Source organism: Rhinoraja longicauda, chromosome 1, assembly GCF_053455715.1.
Source record: "Rhinoraja longicauda isolate Sanriku21f chromosome 1, sRhiLon1.1, whole genome shotgun sequence".
NCBI lineage: Eukaryota > Metazoa > Chordata > Chondrichthyes > Rajiformes > Arhynchobatidae > Rhinoraja > Rhinoraja longicauda.
In genome coordinates, this window is record NC_135953.1 from 1,752,713 (window position 1) to 1,779,742 (window position 27,030).

Genomic DNA, 27,030 nt, shown 5'->3' on the forward strand with positions numbered 1-27,030 from the left:
GTCATGAGAAAGTACTTAGAAATTCAATAAATTCCGACACCTGCCTTTTTAAAAATCACCAAAATCAACTTTATTCAAAAACTCTGAATGAGATGTCATGATAAAGTACAGGCGGCAACCTTGCAAACCTGGGGACAGAATGTGCCAGTGCCCACAATAAGCAGTGATACCTGCCGACAAGCCAGCTGTCACCGAGAAATTTCAAACCGGATGATTTCTCAGCGACGCGCCGAGATCCACTACTATTTTTGGAAGACTCCCCACGATCATGCCCGCGAACTGTCGGCGACAGCCTAGTCACCAGCAGTCGCCTTAAAATCGCCTAAGTGGGATAGGCCCTTAACTTCCCCTTGCTACCTTCACCAGCATGTGGCATTGGGAGTAATGCGGAGATTACTCTCTCTGTGGGAGTGCTCAGGGAGGGGTAGCAACTCTGATGGGGGTCATGTCATGGTGCTTTGAGGGTAGTTTGTCCACCTTTGGTCCCCATCTGGCACCCAGCTCTCACCTGTGGCTCCAAGAAGCTGTTAGCATGCGGCAATGGCCACACCCTGGAAAACTGCTTCAGCTGACGTGCTAAACCACACGAGGGTAACTGACGGGTCTCAGACCCTCAGTGAGTTCATGGACTTGCTCAGCCCAGCATGCAAGGTCTGTGCTGGCAAATTGGGTGGAAGAAATCCACTGGAGGGTTCAACAGCCGAGAGGGCGGCTCAGCAACGCACTGTGGAGTGCAAAGGGCATTTCAAAGCACGAAGAAGACATGGCCATCCAGTGAAGCCAAGGGAGTTTCCAGCCGTAACGTCTAACCGTGCCACTGGAATCCACCTCCTGCGGCCGAGAGTGGGGTTGCTCGTGTGTAACAACCTCTCCACCTTCATCTCTCCCGTCCATAGGTTTTTGTGCAAGACTAAAGACTGCACAACCATGCTATTGGTGGCTACCACGAGCCACCACCACTATCTTTGTACTCCTGCTTTTTAACCTTTTGCCAAACTCCCTGTATTCATTCTGCAGGACCTCATCCCTTCATCCTTCCCCACTGTGTGTCAGAGCCAGGCTGAACACCACAGACCTGACTGCTGCTGCTGCACTGCCCTGACTGGTGATCTCCACCAACAGTATCCAAAGGCCATACCTGTTGTCGAGGGGGGTGTTTACAGGGGACCTGCACTGCCTACTCCCATTCCTGGTACTCTGCCTGAAACTGCCTGCATCCTTGGCATGACCATCTTGCAACAATCATATCAATGACATCTTTATCCTCAGTCTATGGTGTGCCTGCTCTAATAGGTTGGGACATTGTGTGTAAGAGTCAGCAAGTTATAATGCAGTTTTAGAGGACTTTGGTCAGGCTATATTTGGAGTATCGCGAGCAGTTCTCATCGTCCCATTACAGGAAGGATATGGAGACTTTGGAATGGGTGCATCCATCCAAAGACAGTGAACATCCACCTTATAACATAACATAACATAACAAAACTTTATTGTCATTCGGCACAACACCGAACGAAATTTCAGCAGTCACAGAAAAGAACACAGGACACACGACCCCAACACAAACATCCATCACAGTGACTCCAAACACCCCCTCACTGTGATGGAGGCAACAAAACTTCCCCTCTCCTCCCCCCGCACCCACGGACAGACAGCCCGAAACGTCCCGCGGCCGCACCGGGCGATGTTAAGTCCAGCGGCCGAGCCGCGCCGGGCACCGAAACGTCCCGCAGCCGAGCCGCACCGGGCACCGAAACGTCCCGCAGCCGAGCCGCGCCGGGCACTGAAACGTCCCGCAGCCGAGCCGCGCCGGGCACTGAAACGTCCCGCAGCCGAGCCGCGCTGGCGATGTTAAGTCCAGCGGCCGAGCCGCGCCGGGCGATGGAAGGCCCCGCGGGCGAGCTGCGCCCCGGGGAAGAGACCTAATAAAAGAAAGGTTTCCCCCCCCCCCACATACACAGCCAAAAACAGAAACAAAAACCATCCCAACACTGACACTCGTGGTTTTATTAACTTCTGTAAAGTCACGCTTCAGCCTCCAATGATCCATGAATAAATCCCCAGCCTCTCCTTGTTACGCAAATCTGAAACTCACAGTGTCACATGGTTTCTGTGAAAAGCCAAGGATGTGGTTGGGGTGAAACTGAAAGCACTGTGGTTGGGGTGAAACTGAAAGCACTGAAGCTCTCAGTAAACCAAGGCACAACGTGGGCAGAAGTCACACTGACAACCTGAAGCAGCCACTCACTGTCCGGGACACTGAAGGAAGGAGCTGGTAATCAGTCACTGTGCGTTTTGCTGTCTATTGGTCTGCGTTACACTTATTCAGTGCGGTCTCTGGTGTTCAGTTCACTCACCTTCCAATGTTATTTCTGGCAGAGTGTGGGCGGTGAGATCGTGTGATCGGAGCCACAGACACTACTCTCGTGAGAGGTAAGGCCAAGAGAGGGGACGGAGACCGGCAGTAGCTGTGGGATTGGCACGACGGAGGTATAAAAGGATGGACAGGTAGAGTGGGAGCGGTGAGATCGTGTGATCGGAGGTGGGTTACGATGGTTTGACGTGGGATAGTTCACCTTTGCGATGGTGCAGACGGCAGGGACCCGCAGCCGCCGCCGCTCGCTTCCGGAGATGCGATCGTGCGTTTTCAATGTATCTCGACTTACAATACATTCGGTGTCCGATGGGTTCCTCGGAACGGAACCCCATTGGAAGCTGAGGAGCCCCTGTACTTACACAGAACATAACGGGTCCGAACGGGATGGTGTGGATCAGTGGGGAGGGGGGGGGGGGGGGTTGGAGGAGTGGGGGGGGGGGGGGGGGGGTTGGAGGAGTGGGGGGAGGGGCGAGGGGTGCAGAGGAAGGGAGAGTGAGTGGGGGGGGGGGGGGGGGGGGAGGGTGCTAGACCAATGAAGGAGAGGTTTTGGGGAGTGTTAAGGGGGGGATGGAGTGGGGGATGTTTCTACATTTGACTGAAACTTACCCTCAATCGCACATCTAGTCTAAGTCCCATTTCCCCCGACCAAATTAGTTTAAAACCTTCCCAACAACAGGAGTAAAACTGCCAGCGAGGATATTGGACCTTGCCCCATTCAGGTGCAAACTGACCTGCTAGTAGAGGCTGCACCCACTCCACAAATGTCCATGTCCCAGCATCCAAAGCCCTCCCTCCTCCACCACCCCTTTGGCCACACATTCATCTGGCCTAAAGACAATAGGTGCAGGAGGAAGCCATTCGGCCCTTCGAGCCAGCACCACCATTCAATGTGATCATGGCTGATCATTCTCAATCAGTACCCCGTTCCTGCCTTCTCCCCATACCCCCTGACTCTGCTATCCTTAAGAGCTCTATCTATCTCTCTCTTGAATGCATTCAGAGAACTGGCCTCCATTGGCTTCCCAGGCAGAGAATTCCACAGATTTACAACTCGGCAGAGAATTCCACAGATTTACAACTCTATTCCTATATTCAGGAGCATGTGAGACCAGAAGCAATGCAGAGATTACAATCTTGAAGGTACTCAGTGTGACCTCTGCCCAGAATGTGCCTTGTTTTACTGAGAGCTTCAGTGCTCTCAGTTTCACCCGACCCCAACCACACCCTTTGCTTTTCACAGAAACCACATGACTTAGAATCATTCCCCTGCCCTGAGAGTTTAAATGTGACTTTTCCTACACTCTCTTTCCCGTTAGCTGCACACATATGCTTCCACGTTGTTGACTCCATCCCCCCAGTTTAGTTTAAACACACCCGTGTAGCAGTAGCAAACCTGCCTGCCAGAATGTCAGTCCCCTTCCAATTGAGGTGCAACCCATCCCTTTTGTACAGGTCACCCCTGTCCCAGAAGAGATTCCACTGATCTAGGAATCTAAACCCCGGCCCCAGCACCAACTCCTCAGCCACACATTCAGATCCCCTATCTCCCTGTTCCTACGCTCACTAGCACGGGGTACTGGAAGCAACACGGAGATAACCACCCTAGAAGTCCAGCTGTTCAGCCTCCTGCCTGGTTCTCTGTACTCACGTTGCAGAACCTCCTACCTCTTCTTACCCACCTCATTTGTGCTTACATGCACAACTACTTCCGGCTGCTCACCTTCCCTCTCGAGGATAACAATATTTGAAGATATTTAGACAGGTACATTGATAGGAAGGTTTGGAGAGACACTACAAATGTGCCACAGGTGTGCTTTCCCCATTTGAGAGACCACACCCATGCAATAAGCAGCATGGTGCATCTGTTTGAGACAAGGATGGCCATGAGGGACTCCTGTACAACCCGGTTTATGGGGGAAGCTGAGAAATCAGGAGGAGATGATCATCTCGTTGAAGCCGTTCTATAGGCCTCCAAATAAGCAACAGGAATTAGAGGAACAAAAATATGGCAGGAGATTGTGGAGAGTTGTATAAACAGCAGACTGGTCATATTAGGAAATTTTAACTTTCTTAATACAGACTAGGACTACCAAAGTGTTAAGGTCATCGATGGGTGGAAATGAAGAGTGTTCAGGAACTGTATTTATGTACTACATAGATGACCTGCTATGGAGAGAGCCATGCTTGATCTACTCTTGTGAAATAGGGCAGGGCAAGTGATGGAGATGTCTCAGGGAAGCACTTTGGGACCAGTGGCCATAGTTCTATTCTTGGTCAGCATGGGTTAGTGTTGGGCCAGGCAGATGGCATCAGCCATGGATCTGTTGTGGCGGTTGGTGAACGAAGGTATCACAAAATGCTGGAGTAACTCAGCTGGTCAGGCAGTACCTCAGGAGATTTGTGATATCCGCAAATACTGTGCTAGATAGAGGCTGGATAGGCTGGGCCTGTTTACCCTGGAGTGCATGAGGCTGAGGGGTGGCACAGATAAGGTAAACATCCAGTCTTTTTTTACCAGGATAGGGGACTCTAAAACTAGAAGGCACAGGTCAAAGGTGAGGGGGGAAAGATTTGAAAAGGGATTTGTGGGGTATTATTTCCACACAGGATGGTGGTTTATGGGTCGAGCTGTTCGGGGGTAAACTGCAGGCAGGTACAATTACAACATTTCAAAGATACTGGGACAGGTACATGGATAGGAAAGATTTGGAGGGATATCAGTGAGGAGCAGGCAAGAGGGACGAGCTTGGTTGGGCAACATGGTGGAATTCATCCAAATGGCCTGTTCCGTGTCATACAGCTCGATGAATCTATGACTTCAAATGGCCAATGCATCCAGTCAGGAGCTGAAGTGGGTCATCCCTCATGCACACATGGCCAACAGGGAACTGGGAATTTCAGATTCCCCACATATTGACCATTGGACATCTTGGACTAAGCCCTTTGTCACTCACTTTCATTTAGAGTGCTGGTTACACTAACCACCTTCTTCCTCTCAATTCTACCTGTTACAATTTATCACCCCAACCTTTACTCTCACATCAGTGAATGATGGTAGGAAGCAGAAATAGAACTATCCACATTTGCTACTCACCATGTAGCTGCCACCACTGCCAGGCATCACTGTCTGATCCATGACATCCCCTCCAGCTCTGCTGCTGGTCTCCGGGAGCTGGGTGAGATATATTTATGCATCCGTCTCTCCAGATCCTCTCTTCCAGGTTCACCTCACTCACCACTGCTGCACACTTAGTTCCCGTGGCCTGTTGGATTCAATCAATCACTGTTTTTTTTTGTTGTTTTTTTTTGAAAAGCATATGTACAGATAGAAATAAAAGACAAAGTTGTTACAAAGTTCTTACATAGCTTCAATTTTAAAATTTTTAAAGAGAGAAAATAAAAATAAAGAAGAAAGAAAAAAAAGTTATAACTATAATTAAAAAAAAGTTATAACTATAGAAATTGAAGGGGGTAGATCCGGGAGACAATAACCACAGTTGTACATCCAACCCTAAACTCAAGTTTCAACTTTTAATTTAAAAAAATTATTTTAGTCCTGTGTCAAACCCATTTACTTTTCTAAAAATTCAATAAATGGAGACCATATTTTAAAAAATAAATCAGGTTTGTCAATTAAGGCAAATCTTATTTGTTCCAAATGCAAGGTCTCTGTCATTTCCGTAATCCACATTTTAAATGTGGGGGTTATTGTTTTTCCCCAAAATTTAAGCATTAATTTTTTCGCAGTTATTAAACTGTAATCAAGAAAATGTACCTAACTTGTTGTAAAGTTTGTAATATGTTCTGATAATCCTAATATTATTAATTTTGGATCCATATCCAATTGCTTATCGATAACTTTAGAAACTATTTTAAAAATATCCAACCAGAAATTTTGCATTTTTATGCAAGTTACAAAAATATGAGTTAAATTAGCTTCTTGAAATTGACATTTATCACAAATTGGAGAGATACTAGGAAAAATCCTATTTAATTTAGTCTTCGAATAATGTAGTCTATGTATTATTTTAAATTGTATTAAGGAATGTGTGATGGTCCCGGGGGATCAGGCCACTCCTTGGGTCAGCCCCCTCGTTACGTGACGGACAGGCGTAAGGGGTTAAAAGCCAGCCCATGGGGAGGCGTGGCTCATCCTTAGGTGGACTACGCTGTGAGCAGGAGCTCACAGCCTAATAAAGAACCTTACCTAAAACTGCCTGGCGTCCTGCCTTTTCTCTGGCCTCCACCAGGCCACTACATTGGTGACCTCGACATACATCACGCGTCGTGATGTCGCGCAATAATGCGCAACCCGGTCCTGCCGACCTCTATGCCGTCTCCCTCAAACTCCCGACCCTGTGGACCGAAGAGCCTGAGGTCTGGTTCCAGCAGGCAGAGGCACAGTTTGCTGTGCGAGGGGTGACCGTTGACCTAACAAAGTATTTCTATGTCGTCGGCGCCCTGGACCAGGAGACAGCAAGGCGAATAAAGCCCTACCTAAACGACCCCCCCGCGGCTAACAAATATGCGGGCCTCAAAGAACTCCTTATCAGGAGGTTCGGCCTCAGCGACGCCGAGAGGGCAACTCGAATTATGAGCAAGGGGGGGCTCGGGGACCGACGGCCGTCGGCCCTTCTGGAGGACATGCTCGCCCTTATGGGCGACCACCCGCCCTGTTTTCTATTTAAGCAAGCCTACCTTCGGCAGCTCCCAGTCGACCTCCGCTCTCAGCTCGCTGGGGACCCCTTCACCGACACGCAGGGGCTGGGCGAGCGCGCTGACCAGATATGGATGTCCCGTCGGGAGGACCTGGAAGCGCTGGCCGTCTTTTCCGCGGCATCGGAAAGGCCAACAGCAAGCTGGGGCCGCCATCGACCCCGTTTCAGGGCGACCCCCGCGGCAAAATCCGGCTGCCATCGGGCACCCCGGTGCCGGCACGCCCTTCTCGCACGGCCCGCCGACAGTTCAGCCAGACGCCACCGGAGGTCGCTGGTGGTCGGCCCAAGCAGCACCACCTCCAATACCGCTGGAGGCCACCGGAGGTCGCTGGTGGGCATCCCAGTCTGCACCACCACCGGACACCAGCAGAGGGGGCTGGTGCTATTATCACCGTCGTTGGGGACCGAATGCCAAACAATGTCGCCTACCTTGTGCCTTTCCGGGAAATGCAAGGGCCGGCCGTCAGTGATTCCTTCGGCGGCCGGCCAGATCCATCGCGTGTTCGCTCGGGATCGCCGCACCGGGGGTCGGTTCCTCGTGGACACTGGAGGAGAGGTGAGCGACCTACCTCCTTCCACCGCCGATATCCATACGGGCAAACGCGGCCCCCTCCGCACTGCGGCGAACGGTAGCCCCATCAACACTTACGGGGTCTGCCAGCTCGCCCTTAACTTCGGCGACAGCTGGTTCACATGGGGGTTCGTCATTGCCGATGTTTCCCAGCCGCTGCTGGGCGCCGACTTCCTGCGGGCGCATTCCATGCTCGTGGATGTCAGGCGGCAGCGCCTGGTGCACTCCAGCACGCTGAGGCCGGTCTCCCCCAACGTCGGACCCCTGTCGTCCGTGGATGAGACGTACGCGCGCATCCTGGCGGACTTCCCGGACATTGTGCAAACCCACTTCTCCTCCTCCGCTCCCAAGCACGGGGTGCAGCATCACATCCCCACCACCGGGCCACCCGTGCACGCCCGAGCGCGGTGTCTCGCTCCAGACAAGCTCCGTCTAGCTCGAGAGGAGTTTCATCAGATGGAGTCAATGGGCATCGTGCGCCCTTCCGATAGCCCGTGGGCGTCACCACTCCACTTGGTCCCCAAGGCGGACGGGGGCTGGCGACCATGCGGGGACTATCGGCGCTTGAATGACACGACCGTTCCCGACAGGTACCCGGTTCCGCACATCCAGGACTTTAATGCCCACCTGGCCGGAGCATCCGTGTTCTCCAAGGTGGACCTGGTGCGTGGGTATAATCAATTCCCGGTCCACCCCGATGACATCCCCAAGACTGCCATCATCACTCCGTTCGGCCTATTCGAGTTTCTACGGATGCCGTTTCGGGTTGATGAACACCGCACAGGCCTTCCAACGGCTTATGGACTGTGTGTGCCGTGGCCTAGAATTCGTCTTTGTTTACTTGGACGACGTACTCGTGGCCAGCCGCTCGAGGCAGGAGCACTGCACCCACCTCCGCCAGCTGTGTAAACGCTTCGTGCGCCCTCCTGTCCGTTTTCTACCTCCGGTTCTTGGGGGGGGTCCTGTGGCGGTCCCGGGGGATCAGGCCACTCCTTGGGTCAGCCCCCTCGTTACGTGACGGACAGGCGTAAGGGGTTAAAAGCCAGCCCGTGGGGAGGCGTGGCTCATCCCTAGCAGGAGCTCACAGCCTAATAAAGAACCTTACCTAAAACTGCCTGTTACTGCTATCCAAATGCTCTGCAATTTCGTCTTTTATAATTGACTCCAGCATTTCAATGTTCTATAGATTCAGGATCAGTTCCTGTGGATTGGAGAATAGCAAATGTTATCCCACTTTTTAAGAAAGGAGGGAGAGAGAAAACGGGTAATTATAGACCAGTTAGTCTGACATCAGTGGTGGGGAAGATGCTGGAGTCAATTATAAAAGACGAAATTGCTGAGCATTTGGATAGCAGTAACAGGATCATTCCGAGTCAGCATGTATTTACGAAGGGGAAATCATGCTTGACAAATCTACTGGGATTTTTTGAGGATGTAACTAGGAAAATTGACAGGGGAGAGTCAGTGGATGTGGTGTACCTCGACTTTCAAAAAGCCTTCGACAAGGTCCCACATAGGAGATTAGTGGGCAAAATTAGAGCACATGGTATTGGGGGTAGGGTACTGACATGGATAGAAAATTGGTTGACAGACAGAAAGCAAAGAGTGGGGATAAATGGGTCCCTTTCGGAATGGCAGGCAGTGACCAATGGGGTACTGCAAGGTTCGGTGCTGGGACCCCAGCTATTTACGATATACATTAATGACTTAGACGAAGGGATTAAAAGTACCATTAGCAAATTTGCAGATGATACTAAGCTGGGGGGTAGTGTGAATTGTGAGGAAGATGCAATAAGGTTGCAGGGTGACTTGGACAGGTTGTGTGAGTAGGCGGATACATGGCAGATGCAGTTTAATGTAGATAAGTGTGAGGTTATTCACTTTGGAAGTAAGAATAGAAAGGCAGATTATTATCTGAATGGTGTCAAGTTAGGAAGAGGGGATGTTCAACAAGATCTGGGTGTCCTAGTGCATCAGTCAATGAAAGGAAGCATGCAGGTACAGCAGGCAGTGAAGAAAGCCAATGGAATGTTGGCCTTCATAACAAGAGGAGTTGAGTATAGGAGCAAAGAGGTCCTTCTACAGTTGTACCGGGCCCTGGTGAGACCGCACCTGGAGTACTGTGTGCAGTTTTGGTCTCCAAATTTGAGGAAGGATATTCTTGCTATTGAGGGCGTGCAGCGTAGGTTCACTAGGTTAATTCCCGGAATGGCAGGACTGTCGTATGTTGAAAGGCTGGAGCAATTAGGCTTGTATACACTGGAATTTAGAAGGATGAGGGGGGATCTTATTGAAACATATAAGATAATTAGGGGATTGGACACATTAGAGGCAGGAAACATGTTCCCAATGTTGGGGGAGTCCAGAACGAGGGGCCACAGTTTAAGAATAAGGGGTAGGCCATTTAGAACAGAGATGAGGAAGAACTTTTTCAGTCAGAGAGTGGTGAAGGTGTGGAATTCTCTGCCTCAGAAGGCAGTGGAGGCCAGTTTGTTGGATGCTTTCAAGAGAGAGCTGGATAGAGCTCTTAAGGATAGCGGAGTGAGGGGGTATGGGGAGAAGGCAGGAACGGGGTACTGATTGAGAGTGATCAGCCACGATCGCATTGAATGGCGGTGCTGGCTCGAAGGACTGAATGGCCTACTCCTGCACCTATTGTCTATTTCCCCACCAGACTAACTGATCTATAATTTCCCGTTTTCTCTCTCCCTCCTTTCTTAAAAAGTGGGATAACATTAGCTACCCTCCAATCCACAGGAACTGACCCTGATTCTATAGAACATTGGAAAATGATCACCAATGCGTCCACAATTTCTAGAGCCACCACCTTCAGTACCCTGGTATGCAGACCCTAAGGCCCTGGGGATTTATCAGCCTTCTTTTTATCTTTTATCAACCAAACTTTTTCAATCAGAGAGTTGTGAATCTGTGGAATTCTCTGCCTCAGAGGGCAGTGGAGGCCAATTCTCTGAATACATTCAAGAGAGAGCTAGATAGAGCTCTTAAGGATAGCGGAGTCAGGGGGTATGGGGAGAAAGCAGGAAAGGGGTACTGATTGAGAATGATCAGCCATGATCACATTGAATGGCGGTGCTGGCTCGAAGGGCCGAATGGCCTACTCCTGCACCTATTGTCTATTCAGTACCATCAGTCTACCCAAAACATGTTCCTGCCTAATGTGGATTTCCTCCAGTTCCTCCATCACCCTAGGATCTCTGGCCACTAGAACATCTGGGAGATTGCATGTATCCTCCTTAGTGAAGACAGATCCAAAGTACCGGTTCAACTCGTCTGCCATTTCCTTGTTCCACATAATAAATTCCCCTGCTTCTGTCTTCAAGGGATGCCTTGATTATTTTTTTCCTCTTCACATACCTAAAAAAGCTTTTACTATCTGCCTTTATATTATTGGCTAGTTTACCCTCGTACCTCAACTTTTCTCCCCGTATGGCCTTTTTAGTCATCTTCTGTTGCTCTTTAAAAGAGTCCCAATCCTCTGGCTTCCCACTCTTCTTTGCTATGTTATACTTCTTCTCTTTTATTTTTATGCTGTCCTTGACATCCCTTGTCAACCACGGGAGCCTCTTACTCCCCTTAGAATCTTTCCTTCTCTTTGGGATAAATTGATCCTGCAACTTCTGCATTATTCCCAGGAATACCTGCCATTGCTGTTCCACCATCTTCCCTGCTAGGGCCTCCTTCCAGTCAATTTTGGCCAGCTCCTGCCTTATGCCTCTGTAATCCCCTTTGCTATACTGTAATACTGACACTTCCGATTTTCCCTTCTCCCTCTCAATTTGTAGGATAAAACTTCATTAACAAGTCATTAATGTATATTGTAAATTGCTGCGGTCCCAGCACCGAGCCTTGCGGTACCCCACTAGTTACTGCCTGCCATTCTGAAAGGGACCCATTTATCCCCACTCTTTGCTTTCTGTCTGTCAACCAATTTTCTATCCAGGTCAGTACCCTACCTCCAATACCATGTGCTCTAAATTTGCCCACTAATCTCCTAAGTGGAACCTTGTCAAAGGCTTTCTGAAAGTCAAGGTACACCACATCCACCGGCTCTCCCCGGTCAATTTTCCTAGTTACATCCTCAAAGAATTCCAGAAGATTAGACAAGCATGATTTCCCCTTCGTAAGTCCATGCTGACTCGGAACGATCCTGTTACTACTATCCAAATGCTCCGCAATTTCGTCTTTTATGATTGACTCCAGCATCTTCCCCACAACTGATGTCAGACTAACTGGTCTATAGTTTCTCGTTTTCTTTCTCTCTCCTTTCTTAAAAAGTGGGACAACATTTGCTACCCTCCAATCCACAGGAAATGATCCTGAATCTATAGAACATTGGAAAATGATCACCAATGCGTCCACAATTTCTAGAGCCACCTCCTTAAGTACTCTGGGATGCAGACCATCAGGCCCTGGGGATTTATCAGCCTTCAGTCCCATGAGTCTACCCAACACCATTTCCTGCCTAATGTGGATTTCCTTCAGTTCCTCCATCACCCTAGGATCTCTGGCCACTAGAACATCTGGGAGATTGCTTGTATCTTCCTTAGTGAAGACAGATCCAAAGTACCGGTTCAACTCGTCTGCCATTTCCTTGTTCCCCATAATAAATTCCCCCGCTTCTGTCTTCAAGGGACCCACATTTGCCTTGACTATTTTTTTCCTCTTTACATACCTAAAAAAGCTTTTACTATCCTCCTTTATATCATTGGCTAGTTTACCCTCGTACCTCATCTTTTCTCCTCGTATTGCCTTCTTAGTCATCTGCTGTTGCTCTTTAAAAGAGTCCCAATCCTCTGGCTTCCCACTCTTCTTTGCTTTGTTGTACTTCTTCTCTTTTATTTTTATGCTGTCCTTGACTTCCCTTGTCAGCCACCGGGGTCTCCTGTAGTCCACGTTCGCTCCCCCCTGAAACAGTCTCCCACCTTTGCTCGACCTGGACCCTTGGCATGACAGCCTCGCAGTAAGACCTGTCCAGGAAACTCGCATTCCCGGATGGCCTTGAGGTCATGCAGCTGCTTTTCCAACACCGCCACACGTCCATTCAGGAGCTGCACCTGGACACAGTTCTTGCAGGTGTAGCTCCCAGAAGCTCCAGCAGGAAACACACTGCACCAACTTATCCGCCATTACTTTAGTATCAAAAAACAATTCAGGCTCAAAAACAAGCGTAATCTCCTCACCTCAGCCTCCTCGCCGAAGACTCGAAGCCAAAGACTCGCACTTTTCTCACAGGGCACTTCCCTCAACAGGGCTGCACCCCTTGTGCAAGTCTTGCTTATATCAGTCACTAAATTACATATGACAGTCCCTCCATCCCAGGGATTAACCTGGTGAACCTACGCTGCATTGCCTCAATAGCAAGGATGTCCTTCCTCAAATTAGGAGACCAAAACTGCACACAATACTCCAGATGGGGTCTTACCAGGGCCCTATACTTCTGTACTCAAATCCTCTTGTTATGATGGCCAACATGCCATTAGATTTCTTCACTGCCTGCTGTACCTGCACGTTTACTTTCAGTGACTGGTGTACAAGGACACCCAAGTCTCGCTGCAGTTCCCACTTACCTAACCTGACACTATTGAGATAATAATCTGCCTCCTTATTTTTGCCGCCAAAGTGGATAACCTCACATTTATCTACATTACACTGCATCTGTCCCATTCCCAATGTGACCTTTCTGTCCTGGGCCTCCTCCGTTGTCAGAGTGAGGTTCAGAACAAATTGGAGGAACAGCACCTCATATTTTGCTTGGGTAGTTTACACCCCAGCGGTATGAACATTGACTTCTCCAACTTAGACAATAGACAAAAGACAATAGGTGCAGGAATAGGCCATTCGGCCCTTCGAGTCAGCACCACCATTTAATGTGTTCATGGCTGATCATTCTCAATCAGTACCCCGTTCCTGCCTTCTCCCCATACCCCCTGACTCCGCTATCTTTAAGAGCTCTATCTAGCTCTCTCTTGAAAGCATCCAAAGAATTGGCCTCCACTGCCTTCTATGGCAGAAAATTCCACAGATTTACAACACTCTGACTGAAAAAGATTTTCCTCATCTCCGTTCTAAATGGTCTACACCTTATTCTTAAACTGTGGCCCCTTGTTCTGGACTCCCCCAACATTGGGAACATGTTTCCTGGCTCTAACGTGTCCAATCCCCTAATAATCTTATATGTTTCAATAAGATCCCCTCTCATCCTTCTAAATTCCAGTGTATACAAGCCTAGTCGCATCTAAATTCCAGTGTATACAAGCCTAGTCTTTCAACATACGACAGTCCCGCCATTCCGGGAATTAACCTGGTGAACCTACGCTGCACGCCCTCAATAGCAAGAATATCCTTCCTCAAATTTGGAGACTACAACTGCACACAGTACTCCAGGTGCGGTCTCACTAGGGCCCTTTATAACTGCAAAAGGACCTCTTTGCTCCTATACTCAACTCCTCTTGTTATGAAGGCCAACATTCCATTGGCTTTCTTCACTGCCTGCTGTACACTAGGACACCCAGATCTCGTTGTACGTCCCTTTTTCCTAACTTGAAACCATTCAGATAATATTCTGCCTTCCTATTCTTACCACCAAAGTGGATAACCTCACATTTATCCACATTAAACTGCATCTGCCATGCATCCGCCCACTCACACAATCTGTCTGAGTCATCCTGCAACCTCATAGCATCTTCCTCACAGTTCACACTGCCACCCAGCTTTGTGTCATCTACAAATTTGTTAATGTTACTTTTAATCCCTTCATCCAAGTCATTAATGTATATTGTAAATAGCTGCGGTCCCAGCACTGAGCCTTGCGGTACCCCACTAGTCACTGCCTTCCATTCTGAAAGGAACCCATTTATCCCCACTCTTTGCTTTCTGTCTGCCAACCAATTTTCTATCCATGTCAGTACCCCACCTCCATTACCATGTGCTCTCATTTTGCCCACTAATCTCCTATGTGGGACCTTGTCGAAGGCTTTCTGAAAGTCAAGGTACACCACATCCACTGGCTCTCCCCGGTCAATTTTCCTAGTTACATCCACAAAAAATTCCAGAAGATTAGTCAAGCATGATTTCCCCTTTGTAAATCCATGCTGACTCGGAATGATCCTGTTACTGCTATCCAAATGCTCTGCAATTTCGTCTTTTATAATTGACTCCAGCATCTTCCCCACCACTGATGTCAGACTAACTGGTCTATAATTTCCCGTTTTCTCTCTCCCTCCTTTCTTGAAAAGTGGGACAACCGGAACTGATCCTGAATCTATAGAACATTGGAAAATGATCACCAATGCGTCCACAATTTCTAGCGCCACCTCCTTAAGTACCCTGGGATGCAGACCATCAGGCCCTGGGGATTTATCAGCGTGATGTCTCCGACTACATTCAACTCCGACAACTGTCTCCGACTACATTTTAACTTTGTCCCATCCCCTCCCCTGACATCAGTCTCGACCCGAAAAGTCACCCATTCCTTCTCTCCTGAGGTGCTGCCTGACCCGCTGAGTTACTCCAGCATTTTGTGTCTACCTTCGATTTAAACCAGCATCTGCAGATCTTTCTTACATAAGAAGCTATGGGAGTCAGTAGGTTTGTTCTAGATGTATGTCGATAGTCTGTCTCTTGTGATGGAGACGGTGAGATATAGAAACAGTAGGGAGATGTCGGAGATGGTCCAAGAGGTTCACTTGCACCTCCTCCAACCTCATCTACTGTATCAGAGGTTCACTTGCACCTCCTCCAAACTCACCTACTGTATCAGACGTTCACTTGCACCTCCTCCAACCTCATCTACTGTTTCCCCTGTTCCAGATGTGGACTCCTGTATATTGGCGAGACCAAGCGCACGCTCGGCAATCGTTACGCTGAACACCTCTGCCCAGTCCACCTAAACCTCCCTGATCTCCCGGTTGCTCAACACTTTAACTCCCCCTCCCATTCCCACACTGACCTTTCTGTCCTGGGCATCCTCCATTGTCAGAGTGAGCTTACATCCCAGCACTATGGACATTGACTTCTCTAACTTCAAGTAGCCCTTGCTTTCCCTCTCTCTATCCCCTCCCCCTTTCCAGAGAGCCCACCAGCCTTACTGTCTCCGACTACATCCTATCTCTGTACCGCCCACTCCCCTGACATCAGTCTGAAGAAGGGTCTCGACCCCAAACATCACCCATTCCTTCTCTCCAGAGATGCTGCCTGCCCGCTGAGTTACTCCAGCATTTTGTAACTATCTTCAATTTGAAACGGCATCTGCAGTTCGTTCCTACACTGTTTTGAATGAACTCAGTGACTGAGTCTCCAGAGAACTCTGGGGTCGAGAACTCTGAAGATTCACCAGCCTCCAGATGAAGAGGTTTCTCCTCACCTTGGTCATTTATAGCCCACCCTTACTCTGAGATTGTGCCCCCGGCCCTGGATACCACAGCCAGGAGAAACCTCCTCCCTGTGTCTAGTCTATCAAGCCTGGTAGAATTTCACAAGTTTCTGCAAGATCGCTGTCTTTTGAACACCAAGAATAGAGGCCAGCTTTACTCTATTTCTCCTCATGTGACAAACCCGTGTAATCCTGAAACTTGGACTCTGTTTCTCTCTCCATAGACACTGCCTGAACTCCTGAGCACTTCCCGGATTCTCTGATTTTACCCCAGGAAACTGTCTGGAGAATCTTCAATGCACTCCCTCTATTGAAAGTGCACCTTTCATTAGGTAAGGGCACCAGGTTTGTACACAATCCTTCAGTTATGGTCTCAAAAAAGACACACAGCAGAAAGCATTCTATCCAGATGCATTACAACTTGGTTTGGAAACTTATCTGCGTAAAACCACAAGATATTACAGAGTTGTGGATGTAGCCCAATCCATCAGACAACCCCCCCCCCCCCCCCCATGGACTACATTAACACTTCACGCTGCCTCAGGAAAACAGCCAACATCATCAAAGACCACTCAAACCAGGGTCATTCCCACTTTTCCCACTCTTCCGTCAGGCAGAGACTACAAAAGCATGAAGACACATACTAGCACATTCAGGAGCAACTACTTCCCTGCTGCTGTCAGATTATTGAATGGTCCTCCCATAAAATAAAGGGATAATCCCAGTCTCACAATCTAACAACAGTAATACCAATAATAAACCAACAGCAATAGCTCATTGAGGTTCTTGCACATTTTAATCTGCACTTTCTCTGTAACTGTAACCCGGTAGACTATATTCCACACTGGTATATTTCTTTTTGTGCTACCCGTTGTACTTTTGTAAAGCTTCATTGTATCATGTATAGAATGATTTGACTGGATTGTATGCAGAGTTTTTTACTGTATCACAATACACGTGACAATAATAATCCAATTCCAAGGCCAGGTATAATTCTGGTGACCAATTCCAGGTACCCACGGTGATCCCACACTGACTGTACTTGACACACGGTGCCAGGACAACAAGAGGATCGTCAGTCAGAGCCAAAGAAGTGACCAGCCCTGTGATCCCAGGATAGGAACTCCAGCACTCCAACACATCACAACTTGGTAGTCTGGGATCTGTGAAATATCCCAGGACAGGAGATTGGACAACTGGATAAATCCTGGGCCAGGATCCAGGCACCGTGTGATATTGTGGAATAGGAGCCCAGGCCTCAAGGTAGATACTGGGACAGAAACGTACAACTGGTGAAGATTCACCCAACTGCAACAAACAAGACAGGAGCCCTGACATCCGGGGAGTCCTGGACAAGAACCACCTCTCTGGGAAAGTGCTTACAGATCCCAGGAAGTATATTCACCCAGTCAGAGGGAATGGGGAGTCTTTCATCAACTTTAAATAGCTGGTCTGGAAACCTGAACACTCCACAACTTGTGAGGGATTTGGGTTTACAGGATCATTATCCTCACAAACTGTCACTGGTGTCCATGCGGGAGGTATCCTGGGATAAACTGGACGACAGCAAACCAACTCGACATGAAGATCTTCCTTGGAGATATCTCCAAATGATCCTCTCAGCTAATTCACTGGCGAGGAATCCTGAATGGCCCCCTGCTCAGTCCACAGACGGTCACAGCAGTGACGATGAAGACTTCAGTGATTTCTTTGAAGTGAAAGGGCCAGGAGATTCCGGGATGAACCCTCTGGATATCATTGCTGCCATTTTCCTCTGTGCCGACCACTCTCTCCAGCAGGAACTGATGCTGAAGATGTCTCTGTGCCAACTTGCATTGCCCTTTCTGCTGCCGGAAGGGCACAGTTACCCCAGGGACAAGGTGAGGGGACCCATGGAAGGGCCTGATGCCACCCTTCTCCTCTGGGCCATGAGGCCCATTGTTAAAATGTGGTGCCCACAATCTCCAACACGGAGCAGCCGCATTGTGGAGATGCCCATCGTGACAGCACCCGTGCCAACTGTCTCCTTCCTCAGACTCGGAAGGTGCACGGTGTCCAAATCCAGAGTCCTCAATCTCACCTTGAGCCAGACCCAGCTGCAGCAGAACATCTTCCTGCACTCCGGGATGGAATGTGGGAATGTGCCCCGTGGGATATCGGATGGGATGGCTGAGATCAGCTGGTATCTACCTTCTGGGAAGAGCAACACGGACATTTTCCCAGAGGCTGCTGCATTCATCAACCTCCGAGGTGATGCTGAAACTTACCAGGGACACACTCGGTTTCTGGCAAAAGTCTCTGCTGCTCTCTTTATTTTCATTGACGTTATCGGTGAGACGGAAAGAGAATTCCTCACCTCTCTCGCTCAGTCACCGGCAAAACTCTTTCTGATAGTGAACACTTACATCAGTGAGCAACACATCACCCCTGAGCAGGTAAAGAAACTGTTCAAAGATCTGAAGTTACAACCTCAACAATGCATTGTTCGGACAAATGAAAACGAGACCGAACTTGTGGAAGAACTACGTTCTCAGATAGAACAAGTGATTCTAATGAGTGACAGGGACCAGAGCTTCCTGAGTCTGGAACAAATGGCTGACATTGCGAGGGAAAGTGGGATTCAGGTCGATGAACATCAGCCTGAAATACAACAGGCCAAGGACCTGACGTCCAAACCACAGAGAGAGGCCGACCCTGGAGACGGCAGGGAACCAGAGGATCCATGTCACCGGCATTCACCAGGTCTCCCAGAGGGAATGATTGGTGTTGCACCAGCTGGAAATAACCAGGCTGAAAATCGGAGCCCTCCCCAACTAGTGAGGGATTTGGGTTTACAGGATCATTATCCTCACAAACTGTCACTGGTGTCCATGCGGGAGGTATCCTGGGATAAACTGGATGACAGCAAACCAACTCGACACGAAGATCTTCCTTGGCGATTTCTCCAAATGATCCTCTCAGCTAATTCACTGGCGAGGAATCCTGAATGGCCCCCTGCTCAGTCTTCAAAAGACAACAAAGATGACGTAGAAGATTTCAACCATTTCATTCAAGCACAAGAGCCAGGAGATTCTGGGATGAACCCTCTGGATATCATTGCTGCCATTTTCCTCTGTGCCGACCACTCTCTCCAACAGGAACTGATGCTGAAGATGTCTCTGTGCCAACTTGCATTGCCCTTTCTGCTGCCGGAAGGGCACAGTTACCCCAGGGACAAGGTGAGGGGACCCATGGAAGGGCCTGGTGCCACCCTTCTCCTCTGGGCCATGAGGCCCATTGTTAAAATGTGGTGCCCACAATCTCCCACAGGGAGCAGCCGCGTTGTGGAGATGCCCATCGTGACAGCACCCGTGCCAACTGTCTCCTTCCTCAGACTCGGAAGGTGCACGGTGTCCAAATCCAGAGTCCTCAATCTCACCTTGAGCCAGACCCAGCTGGAGCAGAACATCTTCCTGCACTCCGGGATGGAATGTGGGAATGTGCCGCGTGGGATATCGGATGGGATGGCTGAGATCAGCTGGTATCTACCTTCTGGGAAGGGCAACACGGACATTTTCCCAGAGGCTGCTGCATTCATCAACCTCCGAGGTGATGCTGAAACTTACCAGGGACACACTCGGTTTCTGGCAAAAGTCTCTGCTGCTCTCTTTATTTTCATTGACGTTATCGGTGAGACGGAAAGAGAATTCCTCACCTCTCTTGCACAGTCACCGGCAAAACTCTTTCTGATAGTGAACGCTTACATCAGTCAGCAACACATCACCCCTGAGCAGGTAAAGAAACTGTTCAAAGATCTGAAGTTACAACCTCAACAATGCATTGTTCGGACAAATGTAAACAAGAACAAACTTGTGGAAAAACTACGTTCTCAGATAGAACAAGTGATTCTAATGAGGGACAGGGACCAGAGCTTCCTGAGTCTGGAACAAATGGGTGACATTGCGAGAGAAAGTGGGATTCTGGTCGATGAACATCAGCCTGAAATACAACGGGCCAAGGACCTGACGTCCAAACCACAGAGAGAGGCCGACCCTGGAGACGGCAGGGAACCAGAGGATCCATGTCACCGGCATTCACCAGGTCTCCCAGAGGAAATGATTGGTGTTCCACCAGCTGGAAATAACCAGGGTGGAAATCGGAGCCCTCCACAACTAGTGAGGGATTTGGGTTTACAGGATCATTATCCTCACAAACTGTCACTGGTGTCCATGCGGGAGGTATCCTGGGATAAACTGGATGACAACAAACCAACTCGACCAGAAGATCTTCCTTGGCGATTTCTCCAAATGATCCTCTCAGCTAATTCACTGGCGAGGAATCCTGAATGGCCCCCTGCTCAGTCTTCAAAAGACAACAACGATGACGTAGACGATTTCAGCCATTTGTTTCTTGCACAAGGGACCAGAAATTCTGGGATGAACCCTCTGGATATCATTGCTGCCATTTTCCTTTGTGCCGACCACTCTCTCCAACAGGAACTGATGCTGAAGATGTCTCTGTGCCAACTTGCATTGCCCTTTCTGCTGCCAGAAGGGCACAGTTACCCCAGGGACAAGGTGAGGGGACCCATGGAAGGGCCTGGTGCCACCCTTCTCCTCTGGGCCATGAGGCCCATTGTTAAAATGTGGTGCCCACAATCTCCCACAGGGAGCAGCCGCTTTGTGGAGATGCCCATCGTGACAGCACCCGTGCCAACTGTCTCCTTCCTCAGACTCGGAAGGTGCACGGTGTCCAAATCCAGAGTCCTCAATCTCACCTTGAGCCAGACCCAGCTGCAGCAGAACATCTTCCTGCACTCCGGGATGAAATGTGGGAATGTGCCCCATGGGATATCGGATGGGATGGCTGAGATCAGCTGGTATCTACCTTCTGGGAAGAGCAACACGGACATTTTCCCAGAGGCTGCTGCATTCATCAACCTCCGAGGTGATGCTGAAACTTACCAGGGACACACTCGGTTTCTGGCAAAAGTCTCTGCTGCTCTCTTTATTTTCATTGACGTTATCGGTGAGACGGAAAGAGAATTCCTCACCTCTCTCGCACAGTCACCGGCAAAACTCTTTCTGATAGTGAACACTTACATCAGTGAGAAACACATCACCCCTGAGCAGGTAAAGAAACTGTTCAAAGATCTGAAGTTACAACCTCAACAATGCATTCTTCGGACAAATGTAAACGAGGCCGAACTTGTGGAAGAACTACGTTCTCAGATAGAACAAGTGATTCGAATGAGGGACAGGGACCAGAGCTTCCTGAGTCTGGAACAAATGGGTGACATTGCGAGGGAAAGTGGGATTCAGGTCGATGAACATCAGCCTGAAATACAACGGGCCAAGGACCTGACCAAAATACTGGGCAGTCTTGACCCAGCAGACATCACTGGGTATAAAAAGAGAGTGCTGCCCTTTCATGGAGAGCTCTGGCAAGGGCTGTCTAAAGTTGAGAAAGAGAAGTCTCGGATGAAACTCCGTGGGGACAGAACCACAGAGACGTATAACCACGAGCTGGACCAAGAGAAGAAAAGAATCCGGGAAGCTCAGCTCAGACAGAGCCTGTCGGAGGAGATGCAGATGTTCATTGACCACCTCACCGGTCCTGGTGGGGATGTCAGGGCCATTTCCTTGCAGTGGCTGAAGCTGATGCTGGACAGTAAATCAAGGGAAATCATGGCAGGGTTGCGCAGGGATTATAAAGAACTGAGCAAAGACTCAATGCAGAAGGTCAAGGAGTTGAAGGACATGGATCAGAAGATGACTGATAGTTCCCTGGGACTTGAGCATTTCATGAGGGAACTGGGCCAGGTTTATGAACTCTCAGTGACACAACACAACATCAAGCAACAAACACAGATCCACCCACATGTGCTTCAGTTACCGGGTGTTGCTGCTGAACTGTTGCTGGATGGGTTCCCACTGGAGCTCATTGATGGAGACGTCTCCAACGTTCCTGTTTCATGGATCACTGCTGTACTGGAAGCAGTGGCTGAGAAGGTGGGACGTGCTTCCCGAGTGTTTGTACTGACAGTGATTGGAGTTCAGAGCACGGGCAAGTCCACGCTCCTCAATACAATGTTCTGTTTGCGGTTTGCTGTGAGCAGCGGCCGATGTACTCGAGGGGCCTACATGCAGCTGATGAAGGTCACAGGGAACCTGGCGGAGGAGCTGGGCTGTGACTTCATCCTGGTCATTGACACGGAGGGGTTGAGAGCTCCAGAACTTGCAACACTAACAGACAGCTATGAACACGACAATGAGCTGGCAACATTCGTGGTGGGATTAAGCAACATAACGTTGGTAAACATAGGCATGGAAAACATCGCAGAGATGAAAGATATTTTACAGATTGTCGTTCATTCCTTACTCCGTATGAAGCAGACGGGGAAAAGACCAAAGTGTATATTTGTCCACCAGAATGTTGGGGATGTGAGTGCACACGATCAGAATCTGAGAGGCCGTCAGAAACTCCTGGAACAGCTGGATAAGATGACAGAGGCTGCAGCAAAACTGGAGAAGCTGGAGGGAGTAACGTTCCATGATGTGATGGACTACGATGCTGACAAGGACAACTGGTACATCCCTGGTCTGTGGCAAGGTACGCCCCCAATGGCTGCCGTCAACACTGGCTACAGTGAACATGTCTTCCAACTGAAGAACAGTCTCATTCAATGTTTACTCAAAGGGAAACCAGAACAAGGAGCTTTCACAATCCCAGACTTCACCAAATGGATGACTGGGCTCTGGGAGCAGGTGAAACATGAGAATTTCATTTTCTGCTTCCAGAACAGTCTGTTCGCAGAGGCTTACAACCAGCTCTCTGTGAAGTACAAGGGCTGGGAGTGGGAGCTCTGCAAATACACACACACCTGGGGAAATGAGGCTGAAAACACAGTAAACAATGCTAGTGGTGACCTCAACCAACTGCTCCAAACACTGGAACGTGAAATCAGGAGGGAGATTAACAAAAGGGAGGGTGAGACTCTGGATAAACTAAAAGCTCTGTTTGAAAGTGGGGCTGATAACGTGCAGCTGATGGAGAAATACAGGGAGGAGTTCAAGCTCAGCATCTCCAGTTTATGTTCACGGCTTCAGTACAATTCAATACAGAGATGTAGGGATGCTGTGAACAGACGTGTGGGACTGCAGGAAGTGGATGATATCTGGAATAAATTTCACCAGAAGATCGAACAACAGGTCAAGGAGCTTTTATTAAAGTGTAAAGGGTCAAATCAGGAGTTGGGTGACAAGGAACTGCAAACTGCCTTTGGAAAGATGTGGCAAGACACACTGTCACAGCTGGACTATCAGCCCTGCAGAGAAAGAAACATTGAACTGGAGATTGAAAATCTTCTCAGACACCACACAGCAGCTCAAGGAAGGGTGATTAATAAAATGCTAGAAAGAAAATCTCTCAGTAAACGGGGAACCCAGTGCTTTCAAATAGAAGAGAAACACATCAACACGACATGGATGAGATATTTTAAAACCAAAGTAAGGATATCCTCGCACCAAAAAGATATTAATCAGGCAGCAATGATAACACTGTCTCTCGAGGATGAATGCCATCAATGGATCAGTGACATCACAAAAATAGACATGGATTATGACAATAGATATTGTATTGATCTTTTGAATATTATCGAGGAGAAAATTAACAATATTTCACACCAAAACTTCACAATGAGTGAGGAATTCAGGGCTGAGTTTAAACTTCACCTGTGTGGTTACGCTGTACCAAGATTCCAAGAGATGCAGACAAGGTTCATCCAGAAACATGACCCGCGGCAAAGACTGGGAAACATGAAGGATCAATACTTTGATCTCTTCATGGACATTTACACAGAGCAGGATGAGAACCAGAGACAAGGACAACGGTTTGCACAATCTTGTTTCTTGCCAGCTCTCAGAGACGCCACCCTCAAGGCTCTCAGTGTGAACATCGTGGATGATATGAAACAAAATGACACTGAGAGAAAGTACAGTCTCCGCAACAACTTCACTGTGGCCCTCCTGGTGCACTTGAAACAAAGGGGTACATTTGATGACTATCGCCGGTATATCACTGACCTTGAGAATTTGGCCAAAGACTGGCTCCATCAGCAGGTTATTAAACACTGCATGACACAACGTCATGGAGAGAGCACGTTTACCCGACTGGCTAAAGGAATCCTCACACAGATCACTGGGCAAGCTAAAGAGATTGTTGAGGATGCGGTGATGCAGAACTTTGCTGGAAATGTTCAGAGCTTCCTGGACATGTTTGTTGAAAAGTTAAACACCAGAATCTCAATGCCCAAAGATGAAATGAAACTTGTTCTGTTTCATAGTGACGGTGATGGCAAGAAATGGGCAGAAGCAGTTCTGACATCTATTGAAGAGGTGGAGCAGAAACTCCTCAGGGAGGTAACAGGCTGGGATGGAAAAAAGATTGGAGAATTATCCATTAAACCCAGGGATGAGCTGTTCAAAGGGTTATTCAGCTGCACTAAGAAATGTCCTTTCTGTGGGGTTTTCTGTGACTCAGAGACCCCGGTACATTCACAGCACTCTTGTAAGCAGCACAGACCTGCAGGACTCAATAGCTATCGATCGATAAAGAGTGAACGTCTTACAACTGATGTCTGCACAGCTTCAGTCGCAGGTAACAGATCATTCAAAAATCAAGCCACAAATGGGGAATTGAAACCCTACAAGGATTACCAAACTGTCAATGATTACTACAAATCCTGGATCATCCAGCGGGAGATTTCCGCACAGGCAGCATCCTATTGGAAGAAGGTTTTCTACACTTTCAATAAGAAGTTTGCTGAAAAATACGGAGCAAAACCTGCAGAGATCGATGATGCCTGGAACATTGACTGGGATGTAGTGAGGGAAGATCTGAATAAGACGTATAACACAGACATTCAGTCTTGGTGAAGTCCATTTAGATGGGTTAGAGGTAGACACAGACATACTGTCTACCTCTGAAAGAAAGAATGACAAAGTGTTGGAGTAAATCAGCAGGTCAGGCAGCATCTCAGAACATGGATCAGTGATGTTTTGGGTCGGGACTCTTCTTCAGATTGATTTAGGTTTTAGTTTTAGAGATATAGCATGGAAACAAGCCCTACAAACCTGCACATCTTTGGGATGCGGGAGGAAACCAGAGCATCCGGAATAAACCCACATGGTCACAGGGAGAAAGCACCCAAGGTCAGGATCAAAGCTGGGTCCCTGGCGCTGTGATGCAGCAGCTCTACCAGCTGTGCCACTGTGCTGCCATTATTGTAGGGAGAGGAGAAAGAAAGCTGTAAGAGGGGTGAGCAGGACAGAGCTTCACAGGTAATAGGTTGATACAGGTGAGGGGGGCTTTGATAGGCAGATGGTTGGTCAAAGACTGGAGATGAAAAAAACCAAGATGTGACATGGAAAAAACGGAGAATTGAGGTGTAGGAAGACATTGTAGATGCCAATGTAAACCGAAGATGGACACAAAAAGCTGGAGTAACTCAGTGGGTCAGACAGCATCTCTGGAGAAAAGGAATAGGCGACGTTTTGGGTCGAAACACTTCTTCAGACTGAGTAAAGTCTGAAGAAGGGTCTTGATCCAAAACATCACCTGTTCCTTTTCTCCAGAGATTCTATCTGACCCGCTGAGTTACTCCAGCTTTTTGTATCTGTCTTCGGGAGAACTGAAATGTTGTGAATTGTGAAGCTAGAGGAAGGAATGTAGATGAAAGGGGAGGGGAAGGCGAGAATTGGGTGTGAGTGCAGGTGGGATACAGGGGAGAGATGTGGGGTATGAATGTGGGGGGGGGGCCTGTTTAGGAGGAATGGTGTGGAGGAAGAAAGGAGGGAGGTGATTTGCAATTTTTTTAAATTGGAGAATTCAGTGTTTATACCGTTGGGTTGTAAGCTACCCACGCAGAATATAAGGTGCTGTTCCTTCAGTTTGTATGTGGCCTCACTCTGGCAATGGATGAGGCCCAGGACAGAAAGTGTGGGAATGGGAAGGGGAGTTAAAGTGGTCGTAATCAGGAGTTCCTGAACAATTGCACTCTGTCTGCCAAGACCTAGAGGAACTATTGGTTGCTAACCAAGAACCTCCCCCATCATCTGCTCCTCTCTCCCCTGTGCCACACCTGGACTCACTACTATTTCTCCCCTCTTTCCCCTTTCACCTGCATTCCTTCCTCTTGCTTCACAACTTGTGACACTTTAATCATGTCTCACACAATTTGTCTTTTCATCTCTGGTCTTTGTCCACCATATGCCTATCATCCCCCTTCCCTGTATTCCCCGATCATTTATGTAGGAAGGAACTGCAGATGCTGGTTTAAACCGAAGATCGACACACAAAAGCAGAGTCTGAAGGATCTCGACCCAAAACGTCACCCATTCCTTCTCTCCAGAGATGCTGCCTGTCCCGCTGAGTTACTCCAGCATTTAGTGTTTATCTTCCCCCTATCATTTGCCAGGCTTTGTTCTGCCCCTCCTCTCTTCCAGCTTTCTATCTCACCCCCACCTCCAAAATCACTTAAAACAGGTTCCAACCCAAAACATCACCTAATTCATTCTCCAGAGATGCTGCCTGTTCCACTGAGTTACTCCAGTAATTTGTGTCTTTTTTTGTAAACCAGCATCTGCAGTTCTTCATGTTAAAGTACCTCTAAAGGAAGTGGCAGAATAAATCAAACCTCAGTAAAATTCAAATCTGATCATAAATCGTAAAACAATTAGCAGAGCAAAAAGTTTCAACAAATCGTTCATCGAATTAAGAAATAATTAAGAGTAATAATTACTCTATTACATAAAGAGTAAGGAATATTTATGGAGAACCATCAGGCATTCGGGGATGGTGGGTGGTTGTGAAAGAACAAACGGCAATTATAATAAAATGAGATCCGTTGGGTAACAAGACATCTGTCTGTGTGCTGCTGGGTGTGATTGAAATGTATTTGTTAATCTGCATCTTCCTGAGATGATTGATCTATGAT

General features: G+C 48.4%; 1 protein-coding gene across 5 annotated transcripts in view; it reads left to right on the top strand.

The window, feature by feature from the left end:
* LOC144594671 (interferon-induced very large GTPase 1-like) overlaps positions 1 to 27,030 on the top strand; it is a 127,447-nt gene that overhangs the window by 100,213 nt on the left and 204 nt on the right. Inside the window, exons 1-4 of one of the 5 annotated variants that reach the window (XM_078401607.1) lie at positions 2,162 to 2,285; positions 2,377 to 2,505; positions 16,280 to 16,387; positions 17,068 to 25,801. In XM_078401607.1, the coding sequence (XP_078257733.1) occupies positions 17,474 to 24,970 (7,497 nt within the window). In that variant the 5' untranslated portion in view covers positions 2,162 to 2,285; positions 2,377 to 2,505; positions 16,280 to 16,387; positions 17,068 to 17,473 and the 3' untranslated portion in view covers positions 24,971 to 25,801. Of the gene's footprint in view, positions 1 to 2,161; positions 2,286 to 2,376; positions 2,506 to 16,279; positions 16,401 to 17,067; positions 25,802 to 27,030 lie in introns of those variants that run through there. The other 4 variants (XM_078401691.1, XM_078401541.1, XM_078401772.1 and 1 more) reach the window with 4 other exon arrangements.